Here is a 14,779-nt window from a genome sequence, read left to right as displayed (position 1 = left end):
CTGCCTATTTGTTCCTCTAATTCCCATTGACTATTTGGTGGGCTATAATAGAATCCCAATAACGTCACCATCCCCTCCTTATTTCTTAGATCCGCCGACAAAGCCTCAGTTATTTCTTCTCTGATTACTGCTGTGATACTCCCCTTAATCAAAAATGGAACTCCCCCTCCTCTTCCTTCCACCCTCATGGCACCCTGCCAGTCCTTCCCTACATTGCCATGTTTCTGTATTGGCTATAATATCTCCAATGTCATTGTATTCCTTCAGTAAATATGCGGGCCAAAACAGCCCTTTGTTTGGAGTCTCTCTCCACTTAAACAATAGTTCACCTTTGATTCTTCCTACATTAAACTCCATCTGCCAAGATTTTGCCCACTCACTCAACCGTTCTATATCCCCTTGGAGGTTCCTATCTCTTCATCACAACATGCTCTCCTACCTATTTTTATATCATCAGTGAAATTGGAAACACTCTAACCCCTCCTCTGAATCATTAATGTAGATGGTAAATAACTGAGGCTCTAGGACTGATCCTTGTGGCATTCTGCTAGCGATGTATTTCCAACCTGCAATAGACCCGTTAATCCGAACTCTGTCTTCTGTATGTTTACCGATTCTCAATAAATGTCACTACAGTATACTCAATATCATTAACTCCTGTCATGTGCAATACCCTTTTATGTGCCACCTTGTCAAATGCCTTCTACCAGTTCCACTTCTTCAACTCTGTAATATCCTCAAAAAATTCTAGCCAAGTTGTCAAACATGTTTTCCCATTCACAAAACCATATTGACTTTTGATTGTGTTAAGCTTTTCTAAATATACTTTGACTTGACTGGAAGGGGAACCTTGCAGGGAAGATGGTAGGCAGCAATGGCAGGAGTTTCTGGAGATAATTTGGAAGGTACAGCAGAAATTCATCCCAAGGAAGAGAAATCAAAGTAAGGGGAGAACAAGGCAACTGTGGCTGGCAAGCAAAGTCTGGAACAGCATAAAAACAAAAGAGATAGCCTACAATATGAACATGAGTGGGAAGGCAGTGGATTGGGAAGCCTTTAATAACCAGCAGAGAACAGTGAAGAAAGCAATGACAAGATGAAATATGAGAGTTAATTACTAATAATATATAAGGAGTTATGAGTTTTTAAAAAATTCTATGTAAGAGAGAGGCCAGAGTGTTTTGGACTGTTGGAAAACTGATTGGAGTAGTAGTAATGGGGAACAAAGAAATGGCAGAGGAACTAAATAGGTACTCGCATCACCTTTCACAGAGGATAACACCAGCAGCATACCAGAACTTCAAGGAGGTCGGGGGGCAGAGATGAGTGTAGTTGCCGTCACTAAGGAGAAGGTGCTGGGGAAGCTGAAAATGGATAAATCACTCAGACTGGATAGACTACACCCCACAGTTCTAAAGGAGATAGCTGAGGAGATTGTGGAGTCATTGGTGATCTTTCAGGAATCACTGGAGTCAGGGAGGATCCCTTGTTTAAGAATCAAGGGAGGGAGGCAGAAGACAAGAAGTTACAGACTGGTTAGCCTGACCTCCGTCATCGGTACAATTTTAGAGTCTGTTATTAAGGATGAGATTGTGTAGTACTTGAAACTTCTTTCAAGTACTACACAATCTCATCCTTAATAACAGACTCTAAAATTGTATGGCAAAATAGGGCTGAGTCAGCATGACTTTGTCAAGAGGTGTTCATAGTTGACAAATCTGTTAGAATTCTTCGAGGAGGTAATGAGCAAGTTAGACAAAGGAGGGTCAGTGGATGTGATCTATTTGGATTTCCTTAAGATCTTTGACAAGGTGCTGCACAGGAGGCTGCTAAATAAGATAAGAGCCTGTGGTGTTAAGGGCAAGATGCTGGAATGGACAGAGGATTGGCTGACTGGCAGAAGGCAGAAAAAGGGATGAAGGGGTCTATTTCAGGGATGTCAGCCAGTGACTAGTGGAGTTCTGCAGGTGTCGGTACTAAGGGCAAAAATATTCACGTTACACATTAATGATCTGGATGAAGGAACTGAGGATGTTGTTGCTATGTTTGCATATGACACAAAGATAAGTCAAGGGACAGCTAGTGTTGAGGAAGCAGAGAGGCTACAGAAGGACTTGGACATGCTAGACAAATGGGCAAAGAAGTCGCAGATGCAATACAGTATAGGAAAGTGTGAGGTTATGCGCTTCGGTAGGAAGAACAGAGATGTAGACTATTTTCTAAATGGGGAAAGGCTTAAGAAATCTGGATCACAAAGGGACCTGGGAGTCCTAATTCAGGATTCTCTCTTAAGGCTGACATGCAAGTTCACTTGACAGTTAGGAAGGGAAATGCAATGGTGACATTCATTTCAAGAGGGCTAGAATATGTGAGCTGAGATGTACTGCTGAGTCTATGCAAGGCTCCGGTCAGACAACATTTAGAATATTGTGAGCAGTTTTGGGCCCTGTATATATGGGAAGGTGTGCTGGCCTTGAAGGAAGTCTAGAGGAAGTTCACAAGAACGATCTTGGGAATGAAGGGCTTGTTATTTGAGGAGTGGTTGAGGATTCTGAGGCTGTACTTACTCAGTGGAATTTAGGAGGATGAGGGGATATCCAATTAAAACTTACAGAATACTGAGAGGTCTGGATAGAGTGGACATGTAGAAGACGTTTCCACTAGTATCAGAGCCTAGGACCTGAGGGCACAGCCTCAGAATGAATGGATGACCCTGTAAAATGGAGATGAAGAGGAATTTCTTCAGTCAGACAGTGGTGAATCTGTTGAACACATTGCCATAGAAGACTGTGGAGACCAAGTCATTGAATGTATTTAAGACAGAGATAGATAGGCTCATGATTAGTAAGGGGATCAAAGGTTACAGGGAAAAGGCAGGCGAATGGGGTTGAGAAACATATCAGCCATCATTGAATGGTAGAACAGACTCAATGGGCCGAATGACTAATTTGGTCCGAATGTTTTATGATCTATTTCTTCACTAGTAATGGATTCTAGCATTTTCTCAATGACAAGATGTTAATCCTATGATGTGATGGCCTGTAGTTTTCTAGTTTCCATCTCCCTCTCTCTTGATCAGGAACATCATGTTAGTGGTTTCCAAGTCAACCAGAACTTTCTGGAAACAGAAAGTTCTGGAATACTTCAAGCCATGCCTCCACTATCTCTACAGCCACTTCCTTTAAAACCTTTGGATGCAGGCAATCAAGTACTGGTGACCAGTTTGTTTTTAATCCCATTACAAAATATTTAGTCCCACACAATAGACACAGTGATATGATCTTTCCTCCATTTGCACTTTGCTTATCTGTTATCTTTGGGATGTTTATTGAGTCCTCCATTGTGAAGACTGCTTTAAGTTATCTGCTGTTTCCTTGTTCCCTATTATTAATTCTCCAGTTGCATCCTCCAACACTTATATTAGCTATCCTTTCTTTTTATATCCCTTGAATTCTTGCTGTGTGTTTTTATATGTATTGTCTATTTACCTTTGTGATCAATTTAGTCAGCTGCTGCTTAAAAAAATCCCAGTTTTCTTATTGAATGATGGAGAAGCACAGAATGGCCTACTCTGTTCCTAAATCTTAAGTTCCAGATATGATGATGCCCATTTCTTATCTGTTCCTCTTGTTCATTGCTAGGTTGGCTGTTTAAAGAGGTACAGCATAATGTGAAGGCACCTTGGCTAAGGGTTCGGAAACATTGGTTTGTGCTGACACAGGATTCGCTGGATTATTACACCAATAATGAACTGAATGCAAAGCGACTTGGCATGCTGGTCCTGACCAGTCTATGCTCTGTACTCTGGCCTGATAAGGGCACATACAAGGGAACAGGTAAAGATTCCGAATGGATATTCGATCCTGTAACAACTGGCAGCAGGTAGCAATATGAAGCATTTGTGGCTCTTTTGTGTATATAAAAGCATTATTCACCAAATCAAACCCCCAAACTAGAAATTGAAAACAGTGACAGTAATGTTCTTGGGTTGCATGTCTATCAGAGAAATGAGAATCAAGGAGTCAAGGGAAATGAGAAGAAGCTGAAAGTGAATGGAGTACAAGATCAGTGATAGGAGGTGTGGAAATGGCCCATTTTCTTTAAGGATAGAGCACCTTAGCAGCAAAGGCATAGGCAGGGTGCAAGGAGTTTATGCATCATCTCTGGATTTGCTTGTTTGTGCTGGATGTAGGAACCATGTGAAAATTACATCACTGAAAGAGGCCATTCAGCTCATTGTGTCTGTACTGGCTGAGTAAACTAGCACTCATTCTAATCACACTTTCCAGCACTTGGCCCATAGCCTTGCTTTAAGTGCAGATCCAGGTTCCTGTCAAATAAGTTGAGGGTTTTCACCCCAACCATTCAACTGGGAAGAAAATTCCAGACTCCCACCAACTGTGTACCCATTTCCCAAACTAGAAGTCGGTGTGTCAGTGTGCTGATCAGCATGCGCAGAATGTGGAATGTTACCTGCCACCCTTGGTGAAAAAGGTTTTCCTCATGTCCCTTCTAATCTTTCTACCAATCACTTTTAATCTGTTACCCTGATAAATGACATCCTCAACCCTCCACTAGGAGAAAAGAGGTCTTCCCTGTGCTCTCTGTTCAAGCCCCTCATAAGTTTGTACACTTCAATTCAGCCCTCAACTGCACTGTTCTGAGGGGGAAAACAAAACCAAAAGAACCCTTCCAACATTAATCCCTACTCTTGTATTCAAAACCTCATCCAGTAAAGGAAAGAATGCTGTAGTGTCATCCATCTATTTGGAGAGTGAGAAAGGCCTTGGAATGCCTAAAATCCCTCTTGAATGTTAGGTATGAGTCTCTTGGTTTAGTGAGAAGGCCAAAATGGGAAAGTATTTTAAACTTCTCTTTGATGGGTCCAGAAGTGTATCTATTAATGTGTTCATGTTCCTCTTGAGAAATGTGTCAGGTCGATTGACATGACTGGTACCCAGAGAATGCCTCTCTTTCTCAAATCCTCAGCTGATCTGTTGGCTGTACTTCCATTTGTCTGATGCACTTTTATCTGTTCACAGTGGATGAATGGTTGATGTTTAGGGTGATATGGTGGCTCAGTGGTTAGCACTTCTGCCTCACAGTGCCAGGGACCTGTGTTCAATTCCAGCCTCTGGCGACTGTGTGGAGTTTGCACATTGTCCCTGTGTCTGTGCGGGTTTCCTGTGGATGCTCCGGTTTCCTCCCACAGCCCAAATTTGTGCAGGTTAGGTGAATTGGCCATGCTACATTGCCCATAGTATTCAGGGATGTGTTGATTATGTGTATTAGTCAGGGTTATATATAGAGTAACAGGATAGGGGAATGGGTCTGTGTGGGTTATTCTTCAGAGGGTTGGTGTGGACTTTTTGGGCCAAAGGGCCTGTCTCCACATTGTAGGAATTCTATGATTCTGTGAATGTTATAGGTACATTTCCAGGAAAGCTAGATAGGTATCTGAGGGAGAGAAGAACAGAGTTTACAATAAGATTAGATTAGTTTACTTACAGTGTGGAAACAGGCCTTTCGACCCAACAATTCCACACAGACCCGCCGAAGCGCAACCCACCCAGACCCATTCCCCTACATTTACCCCTTCACCTAACACTACGGGCAATTTAGCATGGCCAGTTCACCTAATCTGCACATTTCTGGACTGTGGGAGGAAATTGGAGCACCTGGAGGAAACCCACACAGACACGGGGAGAATGTGCAAACTCCACACAGTCAGTCAGTCGCCTGAGGTGGGAATTGAACCTGGGTCTCTGGCGCTGTGAGGCAGCAGTGCTAACCACTGTGCCACCGTGCCGCCCACATTGATAGGGTTAAAGTAGAAAAAGCAGAGGTGACTTGAATGGACCATAAACTCCAGCAGAGACTAGTTGTGCCAAATGGCCTATTTATGCTGTATAGTTAATATTTATGATTATCCTCCTGTCCATGGGTGACCTCTTGCTTCACATATCCTCTGCTTTGAAATGTCTTTTTTCATTTACCCTGAAATTTCGCTTCAAAAACTTTTTTGTTCATATGGAGTTCAATTCTTAAGATTCATAAATCTCTAGAATCTCTTAATGTTATTTAGTCAATGACCTGGCATATTTCTGTCATTTCCTTATTTGTATTCTGTTATTGCCTAGGTTCTCCTCTCTTTCTCATCTCGCTGTTAATTCCTTGTGTAACTAAAAATTTCACTGATCAGCAACATGATACCAATGTGTGAATAAACACTGACTTTGTACAGTTACAGTGAGTGACCCTTAACCCTGTATAAACATTGACTCTGTACAGTTATAGTGAGAGACCCTTACCCTGTTGAATAAACACTGACCCTGTACTTTTACACCGTGAGTGATCCTTATCCTGAGTAAACACTAGCTTTGTACAGTTACACAGTGCCGTGACCTTTACCTTATTGAATAAACACAGGAAATTAGTTCTGATAATTTCATGGTTATTTTCAGGCTACTGGAACATCACAGTGTATGGACGGAAACATCACTACCAACTGTATACAAAGCACCTGAACCAATGCATTCAGTGGGCCTGTGCTATTCAGAATGTCATCAATTGTAAAGCTCCTGTGGAGACACCAACACTGCTCCTAATTCAAGACATTGAGGTATTCTCCAAAGGATCCATAATTCCTCATTGACATAGTGATCTATTGAAGAGCAGGCATTTGATATTAAATAACCGAGGATGCAATTTAAAGAATTCATTTTGACCAAGTTCAGAATTTGGAGTTTTCTTTTTAGCTCTTGCTTTTTCTGTTTATGGATTCTGATTAAGTTGCTGTATTTTTCCAGCAAGTGCAGTCTTTAGCTTTTGATTTTCCCATCAGGTATTTTATGGAATTGCCTCCTCTCTTGTCTGATTCTGACTGAGGTGAACTCCTGACCCCAGCTCCTGAAAATAATGCTTATTTATTCCAGGAGAACTGCACTAATTCTGAAGTCCTGGAAAACATTTACAAATGGAATCCTATTCTCCAGCACACTCAGAACCCACTTTATTCTCCTCTGCTTCCATTCCCCTATGGAATAGGGGCTCACCACCGTAAGTGCAAGCTCTTCTTTGGTTATTGAATGTAAACTTCTGCAAATAAATTGTAAACTTCCGCTGGTAGACATTGTTTACTTTAACTGTAATAAAGCCTTTGACAAGGTTCCACATGGTAGACGTATGAGTGAAATCAGATCACATGGGATTCAGGGTGAGCTTGCCAGTTGGAATCAAAATTAACTTAACGGCAGGACAAAGGGAGTTGTGTTGAAGTGTTGTTTTTCGGACTGGAGGCCTGATATCAGATGTGTTTCATAGGGATCGGTACTGGTTCCACTTTTGTTTGCCATTTATGTAAATGATTTAGACAATATAGAAGGCATGGTTAGTAAGTTTGCAGATGACACTAATATTGGTGGTATAGTGGAGAGTGAAGAAGGATATCTAAGATTACAAAGAGACCTTGACCAATTGGATCAATTGGCTGAAGATTGGCAGATAGAGGTCATTTGCATAAATGTGAGATATTGCATTTTGGTAAAATAAGAAAAGAACAGGACTTCTACAATTAAAAGTAGGATCTTGGGTAGTGCTGTAGAACAGAGAAACTCTAATTCTTTGAAGTTTGCATCCCTTGGCAGACAAGCTGATTAAGAGGGTGTTTAGCATTTTTGCCTTCATTGCTCAGACCTTTACGTGCAAGATTGCGACGTCATGTTAAGGTTGTACAGGATGTTGGTGAGGCCTCTTCTGGAATACTGTATCCAGTTATGGTCACCCTGTTATAGGAAGGATCTTATGAAGCTGGAGAGAGTTCAGCAAAGATTTACCAGGATGTTGCTGGGAATGGAGGCTTTGAGTTATAAGGAGAAGCTGGATAGGCTGGGATTTTTTTCATTGGAACATAGGAGGTTGAGAGGTGACCTTACAGAGGTTTATAATATCATGATGGTATTGATCAGGTGAATGGCAGGTGTCTTTTCCCTTGGATGGGGAATTTCAAGACAAGTGGGCATATTTTTAAGGTGAAAGGAGAAAGATTTAAAGAAATTATGAGGGGCAACTTTTTTTTTTTACACAGAGTGCTTTCTGTGTGGAATGAACTTCTAGAGGAGGTGGTGGATGTGGGTACAATTACAATGTTTAAAGAGATTTGGATAATTACATGAATAGGAAATGTTTGGAGGAAAATGGGCCAAGCGCAGACAGATAGGACCAGTTTAGTTAGGGTTATGCTCAGCCTAGACTGGTTGGACTGAAGTGTCTGTTTCTGAATGACTCTGTGACTATGATTCTTGTTAAAACCCTGAAATAATAGATTAATATCAAATGGAAAACTTTATTGTTGAATTACATATTTGGAATAATTCAGAAAGTTTGAGAAAAAGATCGGGAAGATGTGGAGGGTAAGGAGAAGGGTGATATACTACATTGTGGGATTGAAAACAAATGGTAGAGAACTATCATGACAGTCTGGTCATGTTGTATTGTTGCTTTTTTTTTCTAGTCAAGAATACTAAAGGCTATACAACACTCCATGATGAAGCTGTCAAAGTCTTCAATTCACTGCAGCATCTAGAGACCGAACAAGATCCAATCCCTCTCATTCAGGGTATACTGCAAACCTGCCTTGACCTGGAGGCTCTCCGTGATGAAATCTACTGTCAACTGATTAAGCAGACAAGCAACCCCCCACATGTGGGAAGCATCAGTGATCTGCGAAACTGGCAGCTACTGACTTGCATGAGTGTTACCTTCCTCCCCAGTAACACTGTTCTCAAATACCTTCGGTTCCACATTAAACGGTGAGACTATACAAATGCAGAGTCACTACACTGCAGGAAAAATTGCTCCATGTTTCCATTGCCAGATTACAGAAGCGAAATGTTTGAATATCCAGATGCACGTGGTCACGGAATAGAGTAAAAATTGTACAGAAGAAAATTTAAACTTTTGATTAAATGTGAAGAGTTTTAATTTTGTCAGTTGTCATTGGAAAAGCATCCCACATTCATAGCCATGGCACAGTGGTTAGCACTGCTGCCTCACAACAGCAGAGGCCCGGGTTCAATTCCTGCCTTGGGCAACTATCTGTGTGGAGTCTGCACATTCTCCCCATGTCTGCGTGGGTTTCCTCCGGGTGCACCGGTTTCCTCCCACAGTCCAAAGATGTGCAGATTAGTTGAATTGGCCATGCTAAATTGCCCGTAGTGTTAGATATAGGGGAATGGGTCTGGGTGGGTTGCTCTTCGATGGGTCGGTGTAGACTTGTTGGGCCGAAGGGCCTGTTTCCACACTGTAAGTAATCTAAATTAATCTAAAGCTCAAGCAGGCCATTTGACTTAACAAGTCCACGTTGGTTCTCTGTAATTCCTTTTTGAAATAATTCTTCATATCTATTCTTATTCTTGTGCACAGTGACTTTCACATCATCAGTCTTCACTGTATTTAAAAAAAGGTTGTCTTCACCGCCTTGTATCTCTTGCTTTAATTCTGAAGCCCTAAATCCCATAGCTTTTGCTTAACTGCTCTTAATCCGTAATGCACCCTCAAAGACCAATGTACATGCATTCAGGCTCTTTAGAACTGGGCAATTGAATCTCTATTGCCACTTCCTATCCCTTCTGTCAAAGTGCATCACCTCTCACTTCCATTTGTCCCCTTTCTGCCCATTCTGCCACCCCATTTATGACTTGTTGCAGTTGTTTGATATCATCCTGATTGTCAGCAACACTCCAAATTTAGTGAACCTACAAATTTTACTCTCTATTTGAATATCAAACTTATTTGTATCGAAAAAAAAGTAATCCGAGTACTGGCTGTTTGGTAACACCTTGGTGCTTCATCCTCCAGTGTAAAAATAAACTATCACAATTTGCTATTTCCTGCCCTTCAGACAAGGTTTTATTCAAGGTGACATCCGGCACTCTTATTCTATAGGCCTGAATTTGGTTAGCCAGCCTTTTCTGTGTTAATTTGTTTAAAAAAAACTCCAGTTAAACTCCAATTAGATTAATTGAACACAACTTGCCTCTTACAAATTTGCATTGATCCTCCATAATTAACTCAAACTTCTCCAAGTGTCAGTTGCTTTTTCTTTGATTCTTATTTCTAAAATCTTACCTACTGCTGATGTCATACTGAGTGACCTATACTTATCAAAATGCCTTACACCCTTAAAAACACATGTAACACTTGTCCCTCTCCAACCCTCTGGCAATTCTCCCATTTCAAGTGAAAAATTGGAAGATTATAGCAAGTCCTTCGATATCTCCATTCCCCCCATCTTTGGCAGCCTGGATATAAGGAATCCAGAGCTGGTTATTTATCTACTATAACTGGTTTTCAGTCATTTCTGCATTCATTACTTTCGTCATTTTCACCCCATTCGTTACTTTTCTTATCTCCACGTCTACAGACATTTTATCAGTTTCCTCTTCCTTTGTGAGCACTTTATGTAAATTACTCATAAAGTATTTTTGTCTTGCTGTGTATGTTGAAGCATTTTAAATAAACTGAATTCCAGTGACTATGACGAGGAGTTTGGGCAGGCAATGCCTGAGTGTACGATGGAGGCAGATACAATTATGATTTTCAGAAGACAATTGCATAATTATCTGGGGCTGCATGATGGCTCAGTGGTAATGACAGCTGCCTCATAGTGCCAGGGACCCAGGCTCAATTTCAGCCAGGGGTGACTATGTGTGGAGTTTGCACATTCTCTTTGTGTCTCTGAGAGATTTGTCTGGGTGTTTTGATTTCTTCCCAAGTCCAAAAATGTGCAGGTCAGGTGGATTGACCATGTTAAAATTGTCCCATAGTGTCTAGGGATGTGCAGGCTCGGTGGGTTAGCTATGGGAAATGCAGGGGGGCCAGTGTGGACCCTAAAAGGTTAATGGTCTGTTTCCACACTGTAGGGATTCTATGAAGAGAAAGTACTTCAGGGTTACAGAGAAAGAGAGGAGGAGTGGGACTGAGTTATTCTTGCAGAGAGACCAGCGTTAATGGTCAAATGGTTTCCTTTGTGCTGTAATTATTCTGTGAAGCTACGATTTGTACAGTCTAAGAATTTCATAGCTTCCAACCTCCACTCCTAACATTGAAGCCTTTAAACAATTAAAATGGTATTAAAAATATGTTTTTAAACAAAAGAGGTTTGCACCTGATCTATAATACCTGGAGGGATATCCAGAAATGGGGACTTTGTGAAATTTATTCCCCCCTTTGCTTGTGTGCTGCTTAGCTGTAGTGATATTGCACAGAAATGTAGATCAAAAACCTGCTCATTCTGAGTCATTGACAGCATGTGTCACTCTTGTTCTCCAAATGTTGAGCACTAATCCTTTATTGGAAGATGATAATCATTTCACCAGTAATTGAAAGCTCTTCTGAGTCACATATGGGGTGGAAATCACCTCTTTTTAAGTTTACGATTAATTTTTTATGTTTTGTTGTACATATTTTCTATCTTTATAGGTCACAGGACCAATTTCCAGAGACTGAAGTATATAAATATGCAGAATTCATCGCAGATTCATTAGTGAGAACCAAATGCAGAAAACGTGTACCATCTTGTGAAGAAATTCTGGTCTTGATGCGGCGAGAGGAGATGAGTTGCACCATTCATTACGCTGGCTCCAAATTTTGCAGGATCACCATTAGTTCGCATTCAACAGCTGGAGAGGTAAGAGAAAAGCTAACAAAGTGGGGCACAGATTATGGACAGAAAGTGTTAACTCTGTGCTTTGAGTCCAGAAGGCTGTATAGCGTCTAGTTGAAAGGCAAGTTGCTGTTCTTCAAACTTGCTTTGAGCTTCATTGGGAAATTTCAGGAGGCTAAGGACCGGGAGGTTAGCCTGAGAATGAAATGAAAAATTCAAATGATAGGTGATCAGACGCTGAAAACAATGCTTTTGAAATTAATAGAGATATTCTGCAATGTAGTCACCCAACCTGAATATGGTCTTCACAGTGTCAAACAGGCTGCCTTATGAGCAGTGAATTCAGTGTACAAAATTGGAGAATGGAGATGTAAATTGCCGTTCACCAGGAAGGAGTGTTTTGGATCTCAGACAATGAGACATGCAAAAGTATGGTTGAACCTCCTGTACTTGAATGGGAATGGGCATGGGAAGAATAAAAGTCATGAGGGTCCTTGAGGAATGGACCAGGGTATCACAAAGGCAGTGGTCCCTATGGATTACTGAGATGGGAAGGCAGGGTATGATGTGGGATATGCATCACAGCTGAGATAATGGAAATGGTGGAGATTAACATGGAGATTGGTGTGGTGGAAAATTAGGCCAGGGAGAACACTATCATGGTTCTGTGGAAGTGGGTGAAATGGTGAGAGCAGAAGTGAACAAAACAGAGCAAAAAGAGATCAAAGACCCTGAGGGGTGGCCATTCAGGGAGAGTGTAATTATTGATTAAGGTAAAAGCTAGATATCAGAAAGTTGCAATATCCAAACTGATGGGACAGAGCTGGAGAAACTAGAAGAATGGGACACCACCCTAACAGGAAGTGGAGTGTAAGCAAATGGAGCCAATAGGGTTGAAGACATGCAATGAACTTTCACTGATCCTCTAAAGTACAAACAGGAAAGTTGAAGAAAGAGCTGAGATTTACCGATAAGAGAGAGGTGAAAATTGGAGGCCGAGGTTATGGTGTTTTCCAGATGGGACAGAAGCAGGACTAAGCACCGATACAGCCATTGATGTACCAGTAAAGGAGTAAATGTGTCTGGGAGAAGAAATATTTCTTATATGCCACAGAAGGATGGTAAGCTAAGAACTATCCAAGTGAGGGGTGCTATGGTCTGAATGGGGTTTGATAGCTTCTCCCCTGTCCCAGTTCTACTGGTTGTCGACCACAGTGACTCCAGCTGTTGCCCTAGGGAAAGGGGTTGCTGTGTAAGGTTGAGGGTCTTAGAGTGAGTTTGAAGGACCTATTTCTTTAATAGAGGATATAGTTTTAAAGTAATTAGTGGAAGGATTAGAAGAGGGTTGAGGTGCAATGTTTTCACCCTCAACCAGGTTGTTGGTGAGCATCTTGAATTTACAGCCCTAAAGTGAGGTAACAACCCTCATCACTGCTTTTCAAAAAAACAAAGTTAGACATTACAGTTGGAGTTCTGTAACCTACAGGATGCAGACCAAGAGCATAACATTGAGACCAGACCGGATCACTCATTTACAGCCAGTGTAGTTACGATGGATCAAATAGCCATCTCCTGTGCTGTAATTGTTTTTGTTTCTATCTTTCCCACTGATTTAGAGCAGAACCCCGAGCTCATTTTCTCCTCTATCATCCAAAGGCAGTGTGGCCTGACCAGGAGTAGTTAACTCTTTTGCACTGGATTCAAATGTGGGTCCCCATTCTTGGTCTGATGCTGTCACAACAGATTATGGCCAGGTGTGCCAGGCTCAATGGGAAGTCACATGCTTTTCATTTTCTCAATGTTCCCAAATGTATCACTGAGTTTGCTGCAGATATGAAATGGCACACACAGTAACCCATCACACATTGCCATCTACATGCCAGTGTGACCAACCTAAGCTCACTTCTTTCCTTTGCTCCACTGCAGGTTGTGAACAGTTTGCTGGTGACACTTGGTTTAAGACAAAGTCGAAATCGGTTTGCTCTTTTTGAACAGAACTTAACTGATCAGTGGCTCGTGGCAGATGACACTGTTGTAGCGGACATTATAACCAGGTTTGAAAAGTAAATATCCAAGTTTTATATTGTTTAGTACTGTGTTAAACTATTATACTAACAACCAGTTTTGGATTGTCAGACAGGCTCACAGTGTGGCTTACTTATAATTACTGAAAGCTTTGCAGTTAAGACACAGACATATATTGTGCCTGTTTGAAAGCAATAAAACAAATGTCAGCCTTTGGCCTATTTCTCAGAGCAAAAAATTAAACAAGTGTCAACCTGTCTGGTTTAAAATGCAAATAAAGCCTGCAGTTAACTTGTGCATTCTCCATGGCCATATATCTACCAAACACTACGCACTTGCTAACAAATCAGCATTATCCTATCATACAGTATAAATGTTGTTTCCTTTTAAGGTGGTAATTCTTTTAAATTGTCCTGATGAGTGCAAAATGAAAAGCTTCAATAAAATGTTTAAGGCAAAACATTATGGATAGAATGAAGAAAAGGATTTAAGACTATTGGGAGAGTTGTGTGCACACCTAGGGACTTCAAATTTGATAATTGCCAATCAATCCTGTTCAGAGATATTACATACCTCCGGAGCAGGTGTGACTTGAGCCCAGGCCTCCTGGCTCAGTTGTAGGGACCCTACCATTACATCTCAAGAGCCCTCTACTTTAAGTTATATATAGATTGAGATAAGCAGACGAGCATTTTAAAAGGTAGTTAATATTGTTTCCTGCAACAATATATCTTCAAATCAAAATATGGCCATGTCCTAGTAATAAACCAGGCTCCATTAACAGTTCAGATTAGATTAGATTAGATTACTTACAGCGTGGAAACAGGCTCTTCGGCCCAATAAGTCCACACCGACCCTCCGAAGAGCAACCCACCCAGACTCATTCCCCTACATTTACCCCTTCATCTAACACTATGGGCAATTTAAGGGCATGGCCAATTCACCTAACCTGCACATTTTTTTTTGGACTGTGGGAGGAAACCGGAGCACCCGCAGACACAGAAAGAATGTGCAAACTCCACAGACAGTTGTCCTGGGTGGGAATTGAACCCGGGTCTCTGGTGCTGTGAGGCAGCAGTGCTAACCACT

At 41.3% G+C, this 14,779-nt stretch overlaps 1 protein-coding gene across 8 annotated transcripts in view; it reads left to right on the top strand.

Moving 5' to 3' along the window:
• Positions 1 to 14,779, top strand: part of plekhh3 (pleckstrin homology, MyTH4 and FERM domain containing H3) — an 82,035-nt gene that overhangs the window by 34,974 nt on the left and 32,282 nt on the right. For 5 of the 8 annotated variants that reach the window (XM_087977682.1, XM_087977680.1, XM_087977679.1 and 2 more), the window contains 6 exons: positions 3,642 to 3,836; positions 6,465 to 6,622; positions 6,936 to 7,059; positions 8,513 to 8,810; positions 11,482 to 11,689; positions 13,592 to 13,728. In XM_087977682.1, the coding sequence (XP_087833808.1) occupies positions 3,642 to 3,836; positions 6,465 to 6,622; positions 6,936 to 7,059; positions 8,513 to 8,810; positions 11,482 to 11,689; positions 13,592 to 13,728 (1,120 nt within the window). The remainder of the gene's footprint in view (positions 1 to 3,641; positions 3,837 to 6,464; positions 6,623 to 6,935; positions 7,060 to 8,512; positions 8,811 to 11,481; positions 11,690 to 13,591; positions 13,729 to 14,779) is intronic. The other 3 variants (XM_087977684.1, XM_087977683.1, XM_087977685.1) reach the window with 1 other exon arrangement.

The sequence above is a fragment of the Chiloscyllium plagiosum genome, unplaced genomic scaffold (genome assembly GCF_037043375.1).
Source record: "Chiloscyllium plagiosum isolate Xiang-an unplaced genomic scaffold, Cpla_swu_hap1 HiC_scaffold_32, whole genome shotgun sequence".
NCBI classification, from domain to species: domain Eukaryota; kingdom Metazoa; phylum Chordata; class Chondrichthyes; order Orectolobiformes; family Hemiscylliidae; genus Chiloscyllium; species Chiloscyllium plagiosum.
This window is presented reverse-complemented; position numbering and strand designations above follow the sequence as displayed.